The sequence below is a fragment of the Protomyctophum bolini genome (genome assembly GCF_963924005.1).
Source record: "Protomyctophum bolini genome assembly, chromosome: 2".
NCBI lineage: Eukaryota > Metazoa > Chordata > Actinopteri > Myctophiformes > Myctophidae > Protomyctophum > Protomyctophum bolini.
In genome coordinates, this window is record NC_137863.1 from 8,065,948 (window position 1) to 8,086,518 (window position 20,571).

General features: G+C 42.3%; 2 protein-coding genes across 2 annotated transcripts; one reads left to right on the forward strand and one right to left on the reverse strand.

The window, feature by feature from the left end:
- The first annotated feature begins 1,454 nt into the window (after nucleotides 1-1,454).
- Nucleotides 1,455-7,878, forward strand: myl9b (myosin, light chain 9b, regulatory). The gene is made up of 4 exons (XM_080781611.1): nucleotides 1,455-1,559; nucleotides 5,428-5,631; nucleotides 5,765-5,926; nucleotides 6,663-7,878. The coding sequence occupies exons 2-4, from the start codon at nucleotides 5,448-5,450 to the stop codon at nucleotides 6,836-6,838; spliced, it is 522 nt and encodes a 173-aa protein (XP_080637737.1). The 5' UTR covers nucleotides 1,455-1,559; nucleotides 5,428-5,447; the 3' UTR covers nucleotides 6,839-7,878.
- Nucleotides 7,879-10,767: 2,889 nt separating this feature from the next.
- tgif2 (TGFB-induced factor homeobox 2) lies at nucleotides 10,768-16,944 on the reverse strand. The gene is made up of 4 exons (XM_080779743.1): nucleotides 16,620-16,944; nucleotides 14,402-14,643; nucleotides 12,631-12,939; nucleotides 10,768-12,133 (listed from the first exon to the last, which is right to left on the reverse strand). The coding sequence occupies exons 1-4, from the start codon at nucleotides 16,636-16,638 to the stop codon at nucleotides 10,949-10,951; spliced, it is 1,755 nt and encodes a 584-aa protein (XP_080635869.1). The 5' UTR covers nucleotides 16,639-16,944; the 3' UTR covers nucleotides 10,768-10,948.
- Nucleotides 16,945-20,571: the final 3,627 nt, after the last annotated feature.

A 20,571-nucleotide genomic window follows, 5' to 3' on the forward strand; every position in this document is an offset into this window, starting at 1 on the left:
TGTTGGTGTCACTCTGACAGAAAGTCCAGGAGCCAGCTGCACAGGCTCAGGCTGGGGTTGATTCCGGTTAAGTGTTAGTGGTGGTCTTGCTCAGGGACATTTCGACAAATTCGACACACGGGGTGGGCCCATACTCTAAGGGTGGGCCACAGGACAAAACTTCTCTACCCAACCCATGCAGTTGCTGTCTGTGGCCTCGGTACCCATGCTTTTATTTCCATTCCCATGCACTGGGAGAGTGCTGCACAACATTAAACAAACGGTACTATGGATGTCCAGCAGGGGGCAACCCTACTCTCTTCCCCTTGTTTTGCAGGTGGCAGATTCACTGAATGCATTTGGATCAATGCAACATTGTCTACTACTAACATTTCCCCAAATGTCCACAACACAATTTCAAATCAGCAAACTTGTGAGATGAGAGCAAAGGGACAAAACGTGTGTGTGTGTGTGTGTGTGTGTGTGTGTGTGTGTGTGTGTGTGTGTGTGTGTGTGTGTGTGTGTGTGTGTGTGTGTGTGTGTGTATTAGACCAAAACTTTAATTCAGTTTGTTACTGTAAAAAACGAAACACGCTCACACACACACATACACACACACACACACACACACATACACACACACACACACACACACACACACACACACACACACACACACACACACACACACACACACACACACACACACACACACACACACACGCACACAAAGTAGTCTACATATAAACCTTTATGGCTACTGAGAGATGGCACAATTTGTATTTGAAAGATACTGCCTTAAGGAGATTAAAGTTATATAAAGTTCATAATAGTAGCCTACTGGTCATGATATTCAATTTCATGTTTTTCTTCTTTTTGTTGATACAGTGGATATTGGATGCTGGTAATTTCGTACAGGGACCTAAAACTGATGATGAACTCACACATCTATTACACAATAATAAAGCATGTCCAATTTGTCCATTGAACAGATTGCATGATGGGAGAGAAAGTGTGCAGTAAACAGACACTGTATAGTAAGCATGACATTCCCTGCAGCCTTAGGAACCGTAGGGCCAGACAGCCAAACTGACTATTTAAGGAGAGCCATATTCTAAAGACCTAACAAACAATAAGCAGGCTCTTGCTTTTACAACTCTAGCATCTGCTCCCGAGCTTCCTCCATCCTTTCCATCCACCCCTCCGCCATGCCATAGCGAGCCCCCCTCCGAAAAGTGTGGACGCTTTTCTCTAAATAAGGCTGCCTTATCGTAGTTCCTGTCATTTCAGCCTTTTCCCAAACAAACATCCCAAGCAGTGTCTCTGTGGCAGCAGCAAAGTACAGCCTGCACATTCTTTCTCCTTGTATGGAGAAATGCCCTGGACCTGCGCCGCCTCTGTTTGGAACAGCCTGGACTCGCCATTGGCTGGGGTAGTGAAGGGAGGGGCATGTGGGGACTCTGATGCTTTAAGCAAACTTTCCAGTAGGACTGCCTGTTTCCCTTCCCACTGACTCTCTGATTGAGACAAAGACAAAAGGGGGCTTGAAGGACTCCGACAATTCACTACCTGAGACCAAGGTGAGATGGATTTGAGTTTTCTACTACTCTGTTCTGTTGCATGTGTAGTGCAATCTCACCTCTGGTTTTTATTGTCATTTCAGAGCAGAGCAGATTACTAGAGTGTTCAGTTGTAAACTGTCAGTTGGGTGATGGGTTTGTTTGTGAGAGCTGGTTCAAAGCACCAGGTCAGCTGCTCCAGGGGTTGTCCTCATCAGTTGAAATAAGTAGCCTAACCCTTCATCTATTTTGATTGCTCTCTTTTACTTTCTCTCTTTCTCTGTGTTATCTCACAACACACACACACACACACACACTCACACTTGTGATCTAACAGCTGTCATTTTTGTCTTTTCATAGTCAGCTATACAGTACTACAGACAGTTTGCGTCCTGTTTGACTATGTTTGGGGTCAGGAATTCCCTGCTCTTGGCCCCTCTAGTTGCTAACTCTGACTGTGAACAATGGTGACCTGTGGTCAGAGCTTTAGGGTGCAAGTTCACTAGCGGACTGCTTGATGACATCAGGTCGAGTGTGCGTGTGCCGGACACATGGGCTCTGTCATCCAAAAGGATGGGAGGGCATATCTCAGACTCTCAGTACAATCCCAGCTTCAAGACCAACCCAACGATTGAGTCACTGACTTTGTTTGTTTTTTGTAGGGGGGGGACAGGACTTGAGATCGATTGATCAATAATTCAATTAGGCTAATTAGGGAGATGCTGGAAGAATACACAAGAGAGAGAGATAGTGGGATTACTACATTCCAATGTTTCCACTTTAACTATTTGAACTGCTTTATGAAAGCCCCCAAGAAACATCTTCATGAGGTAGACCTATACTCCTAATAAGTTACATCACTGCAGCACATTTAAAACAGTCTGGAAAAGCAAGGCTGGTGGGGGTCACTAACCAGGGAGGGAAAAGTCTTAATCAGATTGGAGAATTCCTCTGTGCAAGAAACGCTGAAAGGGAGTTGGATTTGTTTTGCCTACAGCTTCCTTGTTGACTGCGTTACATAGCAGCTGGGAGAATGGCTGGGCAGATGTCCAGGCAGTAACATAAAGTACCAGTATTGTCACAATTACAACATTTAAGTTGATTCATTGTCAGACAAATAATTGCGATTAACGATTTAATCGTGTTTTTGCCATTGAACACTGAAACATATGAATACAAATTACATTCTGTTTGCCCTTTAGGGCTTCGTAAACAAAGATTGCACTGTGCAGATATGACTCATAACTGAAATATACTGTACAAAGAAATGACTAGGACGGGAACCCCTTTTGGGGTTTTTACTTTTTACCCTTCAAGACGGGAACCCCTTTTGGGGTTCATGTTGCAATGTTCAGAAAACTTGGGTCAGGAATTGGCCTCAGTCCTAAATTAGTTCAAATACATTGTAAAATTAGGTTATAGCTTATGTGTCACGAAGTGAAGTGGCACTGTAAGCTTGTAGATCTGTTATTTCTGGGAAATGTTTGAAAATGTACGAGCATTTGTCAACATGGAGACGTTATGCAAAAATAATTGTGATTATCTCAAATATTAGCGATTATGCAATTATACTAATTGGCCTACCTGTCAGATCACAAGAACTACTGCTATGTGCAACAAGTTAAAGAGCTAAAATGAGACAATGTATAAGTAAACACTGGTAACAGCCAGTTCAGGAGGAGTTGTGACATTGTTGTATTAAGTATAAACCTAATTTGGCATTCAAATGATTAAGACAATGCAGACACTCTAGAGTCTTTACAGAACTAAAGTGTACACTACTTTCAGTTGTAAATGTAGGCTAATATCCATTTGTGGGTGTATTGGGGGGATATAAAGTCACTTGTGAGGTTACTTTGTTTACAGTGATCCAGTCCACATATTATGCACAAGCTATACTATACTGGACACAGTGGACAGCGGAGTAGGTGATTGCTCTACTGTGCATTGGCAATACAACAGAGCTTATACTGTACACTATTGGTCAGAGCATTCATTTGAAATGAATATGGATTCACTGAGGGAGAAGAGATAAAGGACCATGTAAAGTAGATAGGCAAACCAGATGTAATTTGTGGGGGCGGCATTGGCTCAGAGGTAGAGTTAGTGTCGAAGTGTCCTTGAGCAAGACTCCGAACCCCCAATTTCTCCCGATGTGCAGGTTGGTGCCTTGCATTTATGTAAAGCGCCTTGGATAAAGGCGCTATATAAATGCACCATTTACCATTTAATTATCCCAAGACATGATGGACACTTTTTTCCCGTTAATAAAATAAAAAATGTGTGCAATTTGTCCGCCCTAAAATGAACTCAGACCATGTGAACTCAGACTCAACATATGTGCTTATATGATTTAATAGTTATTTAATAATAGTTATTTTGCCATATAATCTATAGATTATATTAAAAAACATTTGTACATAATGGGTGAACTATTCAATTATAACATGGTACCACAAGGGGCCTCTGAATGCATGATGTCATACCTCATCACTGTTCTGTTCTTTTACATACGAACATATGAACAATGTGTGACTAAATCACAATCACCTGTTCCTTCCTGTAGAGCGAAATAGTCAGACATATTTGTCTGTTTAGCCTTCCCAGAATACACCAGAGAACACTAGATGCCAAACATACATATACAGTATATGTATATATGGTGCATACACACGCAGATGCAGAAAGAATGCTTGCAGACCTGTGTTGGAGTGAAAACAGCTTCATAGTGATGGTCTAAATCTGGCTGCCTCTCAAGGTAACCCTGGTGTGCAGCAAGTGTCATTTTCAGTGGTGGAAGAAGTACCGGCGGTACTCACATTGTTAAAGTATCAATACTGCAATGTGGAAATACTCTGTTACAGGTTAATTAAAGTCTGGTATTAAAAATGTACTTGAGTAAAGGTATAAAAGTATTGGCGTCAAAATATACTTAAAGTACCAAAGGTAAAAGTACTATATGTCCCATTTCACAAGTTTTAAAATGTTTAAAAATCATTAGAAAATAGCAGATCTACAAGCTCACAACTCTGTGAGCTTGTAGATTGGTTATTTTCAAATAACCAAAGTACTGTATAGGGCTGAAGTGGTTAATGTACTTTTAATAATAATTGAAATCTACAAAATAACTAGTACTTTTCAAACAGTAAAAATACAACATTTGCCTCTGAGTCTGAGATGTAGTGGAGTAGAAGTAAAAGTATTGAAATGGAAATACTCCAGTAAAGCAAAACGTACTTCAGAATTGTACTTACTTACTTACTTATTTACTTACTTGTCACTAGTTTACTCTCATCACTGGTCATTTTCACAATCAACTGTGAAGTGGTCTGCAGCAACTCTGGTGCGTATTCAGGGAGTTTATTACCTCCCTTCTTCATAAAAGAAAGGTTGAGGAATGGCGAGATAAAGGGAAAAAGGGAGAGGCAGACATAAAGAACAAGAGTCAGGCTGACAATTTGTATAATGAATGATTTCATTTTACATTTCATTTCAAGTTGTTTGGGACAATCTTTGAATCCATACTGGTCTCTGACTGGACAATCCATACCAATGAACTGGGGCTAAAATAGCTGGAACATAATGTTCTAATTTTCAGTGTGCTATTGCAGAAGTTAGGGGGAAAAGCTGTGGTTAGATAAATGGAGTGTTATAAAATTGATGTTGGTGAAATTAGTAATGAGTGATATTCTTATGCAACAGACATTCCTGACAAGAATATGCAATGGTGCTCTGCCAATTGGTGACCAGTGCATTGAGTTGACTGCATGCCTGGTTTAAGGCCAGCCCTGTCTCCTATCTACATAAAGCAAAAACTGAAAAAGCATTGTGCGATCACTGTTGGTTGCTATGATCTAACCTGTGACCTGTACCTTTTGACCACCTGCAGGCCCACATCCAGCTACCACCATGTCAAGCAAGCGTGCCAAGGGAAAGACCACCAAGAAGCGGCCCCAGAGGGCCACTTCGAACGTCTTTGCCATGTTCGACCAGTCACAGATCCAGGAGTTCAAGGAGGCCTTCAACATGATAGACCAGAACAGAGACGGCTTCATTGACAAAGAGGATCTTCATGATATGTTGGCCTCCCTAGGTGAGGGGACCGTTGACGCTCTACTTCAGTTGTATGTTGAACTGTCTTGTAAGTTGTAACAATAGAAAGTGCTTTTTAACATCTGAAAATACATGGCCCATCTAATAACAGAAGTTTGTGCCCCCCACCACAGGAAAGAATCCCTCGGATGACTATCTGGAGGGCATGATGAGCGAAGCACCAGGGCCCATCAACTTCACCATGTTCCTTACCATGTTTGGAGAGAGGCTCAATGGCACAGATCCAGAGGACGTCATCCGCAATGCATTTGCCTGCTTTGATGAGGAAGGGTCTGGTGAGGCACAACAAACTGAGAGACAGAAAAACAGCAGACAGATTGATAGATCAGATGTGTGAAATGTTATAACGTGCATTTGATCTATATTGCACTTCATTGTACAACACAGCAACAAAGGCATGAATTAAATCCATGCCTTCATTAAAAAGGATAAGAATATGAATACAATGGATTCCCAATGGTGTGCCATTTGAGACAATTCCAGGTGTCTTGGGATTTTGTGGCAACCACACAATATTGCAATATATAGAACTAAACAAAAAGTTATGAATATTACTGTATCAGTACTACACATCAGTAGTAGTTATTACTTTTCCCCCATACAGAGGCAAATTATATAAACTAAAAAAGAAATCTTTTAACCACTCAACTTGGCATCCGCATTTTGAATGTCAAACATTTTTACATTATTTTTCTTTTGTCCCAGAAATAGCCAATAGCACATGTGAAATCTTTACTATTTAGCCTTTTGTGTTGTTTTTGCTAAAGTATTAAACAGGGTTGGCATTAGTAAATAAACGTTTAGAGTGATAAGAGTCAAGACTGATAACATGTTATATAGAGGTACTAATTTGCATGCATGGATATGGATACAGGTGTGCCTTTGACAGGTTACTTTCCCTTTGATGTGCCATGGGCACAAAAAACGTTTGGAAACCACTGCATTAGCCTGGGGTTTAAATAGAGAGTAACGCATGTGTTCATTCATGTACTGTACGTGCACGTATTCCAGGTGTGCTCCATGAAGACCACCTGCGGGAACTACTGACCACCATGGGGGACCGCTTTACAGACGAGGAGGTGGACGAGCTGTTCCGCGAGGCACCCATTGACACGAAGGGCAATTTCAATTACGCTGAATTCACCCGCATCCTCAAACACGGCGCCAAGGACAAGGACGACGAGTAGGAGTTAGTGGGGAATAATATCTGCCTTGCGTCCACAAAGACTCCACATATACTGTCTGCAACCCAAATAAATCCTTTCTTCCGACCTCATAGAGACACTACAGATCCCAAGAGAAATTGGCTTAGGAGGAATAGCGAAATGAACGAAACCCATGAAAATATACTGGTAGCTGTAGTAGGCTATGTCCTTTTGTGAGGCAAAAGGGGTCGATCTTCTTCAGTCATTATCTGCAAAGTTTTATGAAATGTAGGGACTTGGGATTCATTTGGGATCCAGGGCACAGTTCTGCAATACACTCCCTTTTCAGCTTTTGTCAGTGATGTTTATCCATGAACAGAGGTGGGTGTAATACAGTATTTGCAGCTTCATACTGATTCCTCACGCAGGATGGATGAAGTGTGTCAAAGCAAGCTTCAGCCACTCTGCTTTCATATGCTATTATATATATTATATTATATAGCTGTTGCAGGACAATGCAGGGGAGGCCAGTTTGACTTTTGAGATTATATTGAACGCCAGTATGTGCATGAGCCGCCAAAGTCAGCACTATACAGTACATAAACAGCACAGAGACAATTAGCCCTAGTTTCCTTTTTCTTTCTTTTTATGAAACGATATGTGCAGGAAGATAATTAAAGATTGACCTTATGGTCCATTGTAAAGTTTTGACAATCAAATGTGGCTTATGTTGTGTTACTGCTTTCGTGCTTTGTGTATCATTCCAAGTTCATCTAGAAATTGTTGGTAGTAACATTCCCCCCCCATGTACAATGCAGGTTATTGAAATATATGTCAGCACTTCTGAAGGAATTCAGCCTTGAAAATTGTTCAGTCAAGGCTGTTGAACGGTCAGTGGTTACTGGTTAGGGATGCCACTGACCACAAGGAATCTTTGGCTGTTTGCGTCGGTTATTGTATAGCGTTTGGGAAATCAATGTACCGTGTCTGAGTGAGACCACTGGTGTTCCAGTCTTTACAGTTCCAGATGTCACTTCAGTGCAACTTTACTTAATATGGAGAAAATTAAAAGGTTCCCCGTTCTCAAAATGTGTCATTTGTTGTGTGAAGTTGTGATACTTTTAATGACCAGTTTCAGTGGGGAGGGGGGGGGGGGAGACTGGTCCAATGCCTATGTGTCAATGCCTAATTTCTATAGCCAATCCATGCCATATCAATTCATTATTATTCAATTAATGCCTTGTTTATTTCTCTTTGATTTAATATGCTTTTACGATTTGAGTATCAAACAACACTCAAGGAATCCCTTTGGCTGTGCTTTAATGGGCTGCTAACAAAATGTTTGGCTTGCACGGGGAATTAGTCGAGAAGCAAGCGCGGAATCTGGAGCATTATGAAAAACGGAACTTTTATTTCTCTGAAATGCTTATACAAAAAACACATTTAAAATTTAAGGCATATATTGCACAGACTATCCAAAGTTTCTATGTAGAACGGGGTCCTAGGTTTAAGGCACAGTAGCCAGTTATACTGCCCGTGGTGAAATTAACTTGAAAACATGTTTTAGAATGCATTTGGTCATACAGAAGCTACAGTTTGAGATAGAATCATGCCAAAACAAAATTTACAAGAAAACAAACAAGCAGAATTTACATGCATTTTTCACATTGTCTGCTATGACCAAAGTGTCACTCAATCTTAAACCTGATATTTAAAACCTGTCTGCCTAAACCCATATCCAGTATCCAGCCTTTTTCCAGTATCACCACACCATGTGTCACAGTGGCATGATTTAGCATTATTAATCAAAATAAAAAACATAATATTTATATGACCCATGCCTGGTCATGACCTGTGTAAATTGAGGTATAAATGCACATTGCTCTAGTGCAGAGATTCCCAAGATGTGGGTTCAGGGCCCACTGGTGGGCCATGAGGATATTGCAAGTGGGCCCCCAAATACAATAACATTTGAACGATAGAATAAGTAAAAACAAAATGTCATGGTACAAAAGAAAAAAGAAAACGTTTTCATCGCGATACCAATAAATAGGAACTTATAGTATGCTACATTAGTTCCATTTATCCAAGCCAGAACACAATCAACTGATCATTAAAATTAACAAAAGCAGCCACTTGGCTGCCTTGTTAAGTGGCCAGATGGATGGCCAGCAAACGCTTTTTCTTTTTCGATTTTCAGGTGGGCCCTGATCCCGAAAGGTTGGGAACTGCTGCTCTAGCAAGTACCTGTAACATAACATCCACTTGCATGCACAACTCAGATGAGGTTGAGTTGAGGGTTTCCTAGCCTAGCTGACAAACCCAAGACGAGAAGAACACGATATTGGCGGTGTGTCAGTGCTTGTCAGTATGCTAGTCTAATACAAATAGCAACACAGAATTACACCTCCAGTCTTGTCCTACTCGACATCCAGTAGAAATAGAACCCCTGTAACAGACCATAGTACGATGGCACATGTAAACAAACCATTATGAGAGGTTCTCTAGTCTGGACCCATGTCAACATATTCCTAAAAAGGCTATTTACCTCACAATGTTGCTACTATATATATATATATTCACCAAGGAACGCAACTTCAACTTTTTACCTTGCAACTTTGAAATACATCCTAGTCAGCATTCGGCCATATAATGTGGTACGCGATAAGACAGTTTCATGGAAACTACAACCTTTATGTATGACTAGAAATTCTACTGAATCCATTTTACTACGCAGATAGAAAGCATGGCTGATTTTGCTCCACAGTAAATGAACGGCCCGAATAGCACATCCAACTGCATAATACATTTGATTGGCCATGATGCTAGAATGCATTGAGCACCAACTGGCCCCTTTGTTATTAAGACAGTCTGGTTTGAAACACAATAACCAAATTGTTAAGGCCCCAATAACTACGACATCGAGGACACAAAGCTTAACATGGTTTGTGCAATGCTTCATCCACTGATGAAAGGATACAAGCGGCACATGCCATCTCAAGTACAGTATACTGTAGCATTGCACCCCCATAGGAACGATAAGAGCCTGGCGGTGTCAATTCAGCTGCAGCGCCACCACTGAAATTGATTTCTGCCACAGAACCAATGTGACCTTGTCCACTTCATCTTACACTGACATGTGCAACCCCCACAGTCCAGACAAGTGTGCACCAATACACACACAAACACACACGGTCTGCACTGAAAACTAAAACTAAACTCTTTTCTCATATGTACACATTGAAAATACTGGCTTGCTTGCAATGTTAAGATTATATATATATTGCAAACAAAACTAATACATTGGAAGCGTATCCGACAGCATGTTAATTTAGGTGGGTGGGGTAGTGGAAGTTGTAGGTTGAAACGATAGACAGAATGCATGCATGCCACTGAAGGCCAGTAACTGTAAGACAGGAAGATTGAGAGATTTGGGGACAGGCGCATGAGTAGTATTTCCTTCTGCCTGCCACACAGACTGGGGGGGGGGGGCACTCAAAAATGAAGGCCAATCTAAACAAAAACAAGATGTCTAAAGTGCACAACTACATTGGAGCATGCAGCTGGTGTAAAATTCATGTTCAGCTTATTTAGCCAAGATGGGGGATGATTGACAGACGCCTAGTCAGTGACATCATCTACTGTCTTTTGTCTTTTCTTACATTCAATAAAGTCTGGTACCGCTACTGATGAGGCTGGATCTGCTGGTGCTGGACATTTGAAATCAATTAAAAACGTGCTACAATTCAGGGATATACTCACCTCTCACTAAAAAAGTTTAAATAGTGGTGAGGGTCTTAAAAAAATGTATCCTGCCTTCTGGAATGTTGAGTTTTAACAAATTGTGTTGAAATGTCGTGACCAGAAACTGCTTCTATCGAGGTTATTATTTTTAACAAAAGGATGTTTGAACCCCCCCCCCCCCCCCCACACCCAAAAAAACTGTCTTTAAAACACTTTTACGTCCCGTCCCGACTTATGACCCGTTTGCAAATGTGACACTGTGAACCTTCCTGAGGCAGACTTCCATGTCAGAAGGACTATTGATGAGGATGTACTGTTCCCTATACTATATACAAAATAGGCCAGTCTTTGGGTAGTGTTCGGGCCTCTTATCATTTCCATATGATCACAGCAAAAAGCCTTTAGTTTCTAGTTTACCGTTTCGCTCACTACGCACAGGCTGCGTTGGCGCCCCCAGACCGCTGCATTGGGAGATTTGACCACAAGATGGGAGCTACTGGGCTGTCTGGCCTCACCAACCATGCTCCATACACTGGGGACTGGGTTTTTTGGGGCGGTGCCGCCGGAAGGGATGGGATGGAGTTGTGAAGTCAGGCCCAGAAACGGAGCGATGGTTGCATCGGAGGGAGAGGAGGGGGATAAAGTGGGGAGAGGAGCGGACGAGGCTGAGGTGTTAACCAGTGCTGTGGTTGCAGCATGTAGTGGGCTTTGAACTGACATGGGGGATTTGTGGAACGGGGTCGGCAAGTAAACTGGAATTCTTCTAGGGACTTGGAAAGAGGCAATAGGTGGGGAAGGGGCAGCTGGACGGGGGGCTAGGGTCGGAGAAGAGGTCTGGCTCAGATCGGTGGATGTCCACTGGGTCCCTGGAACAGGGGCTGAGCTGGAAGTTGAAACTGGAACGAAGACTGGCGTGGCAGGTGAAGACGACAACAAAGGGCAAATAGAGAAAGCTGGGGCTGTTGCGACAGCTGACTTTGTAGGTTGATTTTGTCCTGTGAAAGCAGCGGACACTGGCATTGTGGTTGGCACAAGGTCTGGCATCCGTTGGATTCCGAATGGATTCAGATTGGGAAGTTTAACACTTGTCTTCTCCACCGCGTTCCACAGGACTTTAGCCATGGGAAACAGAGGTCTCTGAGATGATATGGCTGGAACTGAAAGCGACGATACTGAAGACGTTGTGACCGGGGCCTTTACGTGGTCGGGTGCTGGGGTGGAGGATGGCACCACCATGGCCTTCTCCATCAGACTCTGCACTCTGGAAGGATCCATCACCTGCTGGCTGTCGTCCGGAGGCGGTGTGGGACCCATGTCACTGGCCTGTGGCTCCAGCAACACCTCCTCCTTTACTACAACGTCTGTGGATTTGTTCTGGCTCTCCTGAAGCCTCTTCAAGTTCTCCTGCTCCGCTGCCCTCTGCAGGGCTGCATCCACCAGCAGCCTCAGGTCACTGAAATCCTGAGTGGGGAACAGCTCTGGTGGCGTGGGTGGAGGCGTGTTGAAAATCCCAATGTTGGGGCTGGCCGCACCCCCCGCACTGCTGATGATCGTTGTGTTAACCCATTGTTCCTCTGCTTCCCTCAGCAGACCCTGTGCGTTGGGGCAAAAACATTCAATTAATCTATCAGCCGAAAATGTACTGAACTAGATTTTTGTAATCGAATAATCAGTTTAGTGATGCAGCATGTACTGAATAATGTGCTACAGTATACATTGTTTGTCTTTGTTGCGTTGCATATTGTAAATTAGGTTATGTTTACATGTTTTACATGTTTTTGCAGTGTTTTGTCTCAAAGGGGCTTCTGTAAAAAGGAGTGCAAGCCTAAGACCCAGCGTACATGCTCCGAGCTGCGGTACGCTCTGGATGTTGTTTTTATTTTTACCACTGGTTGTTGTGTATAATAAAATCTGATTACGGCAAGAAAAGCGTTGTCAGGAATTCTCCTTTAGTTAACCTTGTGTGGAACCCAATGCACATGTTCCTCACTTGTGCACACATGATAAGAGTTTATAAAGGAAGTGATTTAAAAAGTAAACTTTTCTGCAAATTCTGGATATAAAAAGAGAAACATTTGTTGCCTGCCTACCTGCGTGTCAAGCTTCATCAGGGCCTGGACTGAGCCTTCCCTGTCTGGGTAGCCTGCTCCTGTCAGAATGGCGGTGGCTGTATTTCCTAGGAGACTGAGGTCCAGTGTAGGAGTGGAGCGGATGACAGAAGGCCGTGGCTGAGATGAAGGGCTTTCCGGGGAGCTGGCCCTCCCTCCCCCAGGGGAGGGCCGTCCTTCCACCTTGCCACCGGCCTTGCGAGAGATGGTGAACTTGGTGGGGTCTTTCCCGTCTTTGCGGAGTAGGTCGGGGAGGAGGCGCCGGCGTGCATTGATAAACCAGTTACAGATCTATGTTGAAATAAACAAAAACACTGGCGTTAGAACCATAGACATATAAACGTAGACGCCCTTTCCGGCTCTGGACAGCGTATGTGCTCAAGGGAGGGCAAAACTTTCCCGAGATTCCTTGCGAAGCCCCGTGGAAGCATAAGCGTGCGTCAGAGCGCATGTTCGGGTCTGTAAATCCCGGAAAAGATGGGCTGTGATTGGCCAGTAATCACTTGAGTGGCAGTGTGACGTAACGTGCCTTCCACACTTCCGGCGTACTTCCTCTTCTAGTGTAAATTCTTCCGCCCCTCCTTCAACACACGTCGCTCCAGCGAACTGCAGTGGCCAATGAGAAATCTATTTTTTGAATATCCACTACAAATTATAAAGTCTGAATACACCTGTAGATGTATTGTAGTGGTGGAAGATAAGACGCATTCAGCATTTCTAAACTAAATTTGTATTTATTTCTAATTTCTACAATAGTTTTTCTCCCAATATGACAGACAGGTCAGAACACTTTACCTCTAAAGCCTTACATACTTTGTCAACGACTGTCAGAGCCTGTGATTTGAAGTAACTTCCACCCACACATTCACAATATAGTCCCTCTAGTGGTACAACCTCCCACACAGAGAGAGATTAAAGGAGGCAGAGAGCGAGAGAGATGAGGGCCTTCAGACAGCTGGCATTAATTAAGTTCAGAACTGAAATATGCTGAGCCACATAGAAGCCAGCCAAAGGCATTCCATTCAACTGACTACAGAATAGTATAGACTGCTGCTGCCGCCACACTCTGATTGGTGATGCTTTAATGTAGGCCTAACTTGTATACAAAACTTGTGTATGTAAGTACATTAAAAGGAAAGAGGAAATGTCTACTGATGATGAAGTGAAAAGGGAAGGCTGAGTCAGTGTCACACTCACTCAGAAAAAACAAGAGTACATATTTACAGTACATGCCATTAGAATGCTGTTGTTTTTCTTTTACTAGCAGAACAGGATGAGAAGATCTGGCTAGTGTTATGACAAAAGCTTAGCTAGCACAAGAATGTGTATTGTGTAGCCACACTAGTGCAGCACCACTTATTTTACCAAATTGTCTCTGCAACAAAATGCAGAGGAACCATGTATACAGATTCTACACACATTTTAGTCAATACATCCTGACTCTCCACATCCACCCACTAAGCACTACCCTTTAGCATCCTAATTTTAAACATACTAGCTTATAGCAGAGGATAATTAGATACTGGAACAGAATTGCCCATCATCAAATTACATTCAGAGAAAAGATAATAAATATAATTCCAAAGAGGAAAAGGGTGCTCTCTATCTACTATTTAGAATAGATGGATGCTCCCCCTGTTTGACATGATAGGATCATGCTGCTTAGTGCTTACTACTTGGACCTTACAATTTGTGAGGTTGTCCTGGACAAGAGTGTACCGGTATGCCAATTATAAATTGTAACATCTCTCACCTGCAGCACAGAGAGGTTGGTCTGTCCCGACAGGCTGAGTTTCTCCTGCTCTGAGGGGTAAGCATTGAAGCGGTGCTCATATAGCCAGCTTCGCAAAACCTGCACCGCCTCCTTTGGAAGGTTACCACGGCGACGGCGCTTTCCCGAGAGCCCCCCTCCTGACAGGTCGAGGGCTGAGCCGTCATCACTGTCTGACATGGCCGAGGAGAGCTCCTGTTCCCGGAGATGCTCTTCTTCCATGGCTAAAGAAAGGGGAGAGAGTGTCAGTCACTGTCTATTCATAATATTCCACAAGTCAAAACAGCCAGGTATAAAAAAAAATCACAATGACAGTTTAGGGGTTTGTAATTAATTACAATTTTGTAAATTTGTTATAACCACCGAACATTAACATTTGGAAATTCAACTGGATAGATGGACAATCCATAACAGTAGAGCTTTTTGTCCAGTGGTGACAATAGTCAAACAATTGGTGACTAATCAAGGAAATAAGGTAATTTAGGAGTTATATTTAGTCACATCTTTCTTCAAAGCGAGTTAGGCACTGAGCAGACTGGCTAAAGTAAACCAAACAATAGGTTGGTTAGTGGCTGGGACTTTATTGAGGTACTCGGATATCTCTGGTTGGCCACTGGAGGGAATCTCTCCTCAAAATGGAGCATGCCTTGTCCTAGGGGTGGGCTATAGAATGCAGTAAATGTCTTTCTCCAGGCCTGGCTGAAACCTGACCCCTGGGGCAGCGCCTGTCTTCACAAAGGAGATTGTGTGCATATCAACATCACAGTGGCCAGTAGCCAAGGAATCTATTGACCATGCATAGGGGGCTGTTTTCACCTCATGTCAGTGCACAAGAAGTCATGGGAGGAGTTTACAATATTTTGAATTCTTCTCAGTTAGATTTATATTAGACTAAAATTAGACAATGTTTAGATTATGGAAGAGGTAATACAAATAAAAGATTTTAAAATCCAGCTGATCCACAGACCATGCTGTATTTATCTGTACCAGCCTCAACAATAGTTAAATGTCTTTATAGGATAATAATCCCAAAGCCACGTATTTAAATACCAGTTCCTGTGCCCTAAAATAATCAAAGTATGTCTTCTCTTCAAATTATGATGTCACAATGTAAACATTCATGGGGAATTAACAGGAAAGGGTGAAGAAGGGGGTGTAGTCTCCATACCCAACATTTACACTACAAAGGTCTATTTCGGGGTAAAAGTATTCTGTATGCAACTATGCATCAGGGCTCCCATTCATCAACACCATGCCACATTAATGGCACCTCTCAGATTATTCTCAAATGTCTCATGTGTTGCCTCTCTAAATCTCTAGCTTTGCGAGGTAATAAAATAACCACCACTTTCTCTAAAAAAAATAAAAATACACCACGTTCGTAGCCTACCACAACCAGTGCAGTTTAGTAATAAAGTTAAGTTTAGTGAAAAGAAAAGAATATCCCACCTAGAACGCAGTATATCTTAATAGCATGCAATTGAGTTTTGTTTGAACAAAACACCTCAACTTGTTATCATAAAACGTAAATAAGCCAGTCTTAAGTCTTAACATAACATCTGTCGAAATGTCAGCGCGTAAACTGTGAGGCCTGTGACCGTGTGTGTGGAGTGTTTTATTACATCTTTCCAGATAGTATTAAAGCAGCAGCCTTCAGTAACGTTGCATTCCGCTGCCTGAGGAGGACATGACGTGCTACAACCAAACCAACACGGGGGGATTTTGCTGTGAAGTGAGTTTGAATGTGATTGTTTGGAATGCGAGTCCTCCAGACATCATCCAACCTCAACTTCAAAACAGAGTCGTGCGTTGTTCTGGAACGATGTCCGTTACACTGTTAAACATCAGCACGAAGGATCAACCGTCACCACAAATTAATTAGCCATCTCTCCGAGCCGCGTTTGTGATTGAAGCGCACAAAGAAAGAACCGTGGATCGCACACACAGACACACGCACACCCTCTCTCCCTCATGCACGCCAGAGCCAGATGGACACCATGCTTGTAGCTGCTTAGCTGTCTTCTCGTTTGTGTCCCTCCAAATTCAAACACAAACGATGGTCCGAGCAAAACAAAGACACACTCCATACATACACGCTCACGGCCACGCACGTACATAGATAGTACGCGCGCACACAGAAAATTGATCGCACATTTAAATGAAGAAAAACGGTTGGGGTTGGGGGGGCGCCAGGGCTCACCTCGTTTGAACGGTTTCATTCTTTTGTTGGTGGCTTTGCTTGAAAACACGCAGCTGTGTAGAAGTTCCTCCTGTCCTGGTGGTACAATCACTGCGTGGCCGAGTGGTGTCGTGCGTGCCGACCGTGGGCCAAACGTTCACACACAACGGGGTATTTTCTTCCCGTCGGGACGCTCAAGGTGTTGCGCGTTTGCAACGGATAAAAAAAAAGAGGAAAAAGAAACTTCAGTTGATGGACTCAGTCAGTCAGTGACATTGATGTGTTTCTTTTAGGGAACAGCGTGTATCCATCCTCTCTCTCTCTTCTCTCCCGTCCTTTCTTTCGCCCCCCCTCTCTTTCTCTCTCTCCCTCTCTAGACTGCAACAAATGTTTAGTGATTATTGTCGCTTCTTCTTCTTGTCGCTTGTTGTTCTTTTACCTGCAGCTGCAGCGCCAGCAGCCTAGTCTTGACAGTCTGCGCTGTGGCGGCCCCGCCTCCCAGGCGCCGTCCCCGTCCAATCAGCGCTATCCGTTTCCCCCAGACAGGCCTGTGTCATCCCGTTGACTGACAGCCGAATGCCGGAGTTGTGTTTCGTTGCGCGACGGCGTCGCGCGTCGAAGATAGCCGATGTACAAGCTCAGAAACACGCCGTAAACAGACGCCCTGTGAGCTTGTAGCTCGGCTATCCTCACCACGCGACGCCGCCATGCGACAAAATATAAACCCGGGACTGAAACGTCTCATTCAAAATTCAGTATCGCTAGTACAGTGATTGCAGATCAAACATTTTTCCACAATTCCCCGACATTATTAGGACACATCGTCCACAGCCCCAATATTTTGTGTGTGTGTGTGTGTGTGTGGCGACATTGTAAGGTGATGTAGTGGATTGTAATGTCTGTAGACACATTAAAGGCTATTCTGTCTGGGCTACATCGCATGGAAGCGTTTACGTAACGTATAGTCAAACCATGTTGTTATATAAAGGTCGAAAAAAGCCATGGAGAATGGAGATGGATTCTGCGCCGCATTGAGCCAGCAATGCCTTGTTGACACTTACTAGCTACTAGTACCCAGGTTTGGACGAGGGCACGAGGCATTGTTGTTTGTTTTTTTAGCCTATATTAACTTTAAAGGAATTTGCAGCGCTGACAAACAGCTCGTCCGTCTGAGGCTCTGAGCGCTATGCGCCACATGATGATCATTTTGGAGTCTGTGTATTTGTGAATGGTATTCAATGATAAGTTAAAGGAGGATGGATATCCATCATTGATAAATTGTGTTATTGTCTCTTATAGGCATAGCCTATGTAAAGAAGCTATATTGAGTTTGTAAAATATATGTAATTCTACAAACTGTTAATAAATATTTCAATCAATCAATCAATATCTCACAAAACATCCCAGAACTGTAAACACATGGTTATTTTATCAACCAAATGTAGGCCTATTACAGACTGAATTAACAGCTTTAGCTAACTATAGTCCAAGGTTGCAGAAATGCAATCAATTTAAACAAAACAAAGAACAATATAGCAGTGATCATGTTTTTTGAGAAAGTATTGTGTGCATTTTATTGAATGTTACGTGTCTCCATTATACATTTGAACAACCTTTTAATTTGAAATAGTATAAATACAGCTACAGCATTGTAAAATATGATCGAGTTTCCAGTCCCATTCTCTTATTTACACAGGGGGATTTTAACAAGCATTGGGGGAATTGCAAGATTATTGGAATTTAATCCAGGAAGCCATTTACACAGCTTCAATATTGCACATATACTTTTAATGTTACCAGAGTAGATATAATGACAAACATCTTACATTTTCTCATTTTATGAACAAAACACCCATCCAGCCCTGCCACACATTTACCTCATATAACCCTTTTATACTAAACCCAAAACCCTGACATACACAAAGCCTATAGAGCAATAATGATATAGAACAAATCCTAGTCATTAAAATATGTGCTTCATAAAATATTTTTTTCTATTATAGACATTTTTTGCTACATTATATCTCGTATGCTAAGAGCATTGCCGGTCCCTCTGCCCCACTCCTAGTTCTCTAAGTTTTATAGCCATGTAGCCTAGTGCAGTGGTTTTCAACCAGTGGTCCTTAAGGGGGTTCCAGGTGGTCCCCAGCTAAATGATGGAGAGTTGGTAAACAAATGGACCCTTGTAGATCTTTAACTCTTTAGGTTACATTAATGCATTACTTAATTTACAAGAAGTCTACACAATTAGAGAATGTAGAATAATTGTTATTTTGATCAACGTTTGCCAACAGTATGGAATTGTGTGTCAACTCAACAATAACAGAATATTCTTTAGTTTTGTGTCTGAGAGGCTAAATCTCATCAAATGGTGGTCCGTGGCTCAAATGCTGAATAAATAGCCTAATGGACCTTGATATGAAAAGGGTTGAAAGCCACTGTCTAGTGGAACACAGAAGACAGATACTGACAATTAGTTGTTTTTTGCTAGTATAGGCCTTTGGACATAGGGAATCAATCCACTGCCACTGCTATCCCAACATTCTCCAGGGGATTGTTGATAGGATTGGAAGATTTAGTCTCTATAATTGATCAGAAGTGAATTCAGTCTCAGTTTGCAGACAGTGTGGAAAACAGGGATGTCATGGAAAGTCAGTTTCAGGATTAAAAAAAAATCACACCTGTGTGAATGCATCATCTCATACTGGCCAATCAGAATGCCTGTTACCACAAATGTATGTCATATTTGGCGGACATTTGACCTAATTTCTCCTTTCATTGTCAATGGCAAATATTGAGACGTGTGGGGTCAAAAGCTAGCGCCCCTCAAAAAAAGGTTTAGGTATTTAAACACGGGTGCCCAGTGGCTGATCAAATCCATAGCTATAAACGCAACGTCGCTGGTTCGACTGTGACTGATAGATAGACCGTTATTGATCCCAAAAGGGAAATTCAATTGTCATTTGTCTGTAGGAAACACAGGACAGGTACAGAGGGGGTACATTGATACATCAAGCTTCAAGAGTAAACATAATAAGAGAGATAATGAGAGATGACATATGAGACCTGAGTTCTGAGTTGCATGTCTTACTCCTCTATAAGTCTTCTGTTTCCTGTATCCATGCTATCTAACTATCCCATCTAAATAAAGCAAAACAGGGACCGCTGAGATTATGACAGTTATATTAATCAAAACCATACTTAACAACAATAGAAGGGAAATATTCTCCCCATTTATAACAGATGAATGATATACTACAGTATGTGTTTCATGTGTTACATGGATAAGATTTCCCATAGCTTCATTGTTCCTGCTTGTCTTTAGTCTTTACACATCCAAAGAATAAATGCAGGGAAGAGTAGGCCTATAGGCGCTGATTGTATAAAGACAGAAAACAGCTTGGGGCCATTATCACCTCTGAATCAATAGCTTACAACAACAACAACAACAAGCCCTCAGTGGAACTGTTGTGGCTCGTGGTTCATGGAATAACCTGTTCAGGAAATAGGCCCAGGTGAGCACTAGTGATGGCTATGGGCCTGAAGTGTATTGGAATGGAGCCCTGTTTAAATACATGAGATAGTTGTTCTTTCCCACTCCATGTAATCAACCTGACGTTTTACTCATACCCTTTACCCAAGTTTTATCAGGATGGATTGGATATCTTTCCATGATCTTAAAACGCCGGCCCCAAATTCTAAGTTTAATGTAAGCGTAAATGAACTCTCCATGATGCCACACATTGTGTTGACCTAGATTTCGTTACAACACGAGTTACTTTGTGCAGTAGGTTGCTTGGGATTATAAAAGGCTATAAAATGATGTTCTGAACAAAAGCCTAACCTGAACCCACATATTAAGAGAATGCATTATTCCCAGAACTGTTTTTATGGTTTCCTCCAATAAATATATGACATAATACAGATGATAGTGCAGTATAATACAGCTAAATCCTGATTTTTCTGAATGTTA

Coding starts and splice junctions, on each gene's coding strand:
- myl9b (XM_080781611.1), top strand. CDS start 5,448: ATGTCAAGCAAGCGTGCCAAGGGAAAGACCACCAAGAAGCGGCCCCAG. Junction 5,632..5,764: donor TGATATGTTGGCCTCCCTAG/GTGAGGGGACCG, acceptor CCCCCACCACAG/GAAAGAATCCCTCGGATGAC. Junction 5,927..6,662: donor CTTTGATGAGGAAGGGTCTG/GTGAGGCACAAC, acceptor CACGTATTCCAG/GTGTGCTCCATGAAGACCAC.
- tgif2 (XM_080779743.1), bottom strand. Junction 12,940..14,401: donor CCAACCTCTCTGTGCTGCAG/GTGAGAGATGTT, acceptor ATTTCAACATAG/ATCTGTAACTGGTTTATCAA. Junction 12,134..12,630: donor TGATGAAGCTTGACACGCAG/GTAGGCAGGCAA, acceptor CCCAACGCACAG/GGTCTGCTGAGGGAAGCAGA.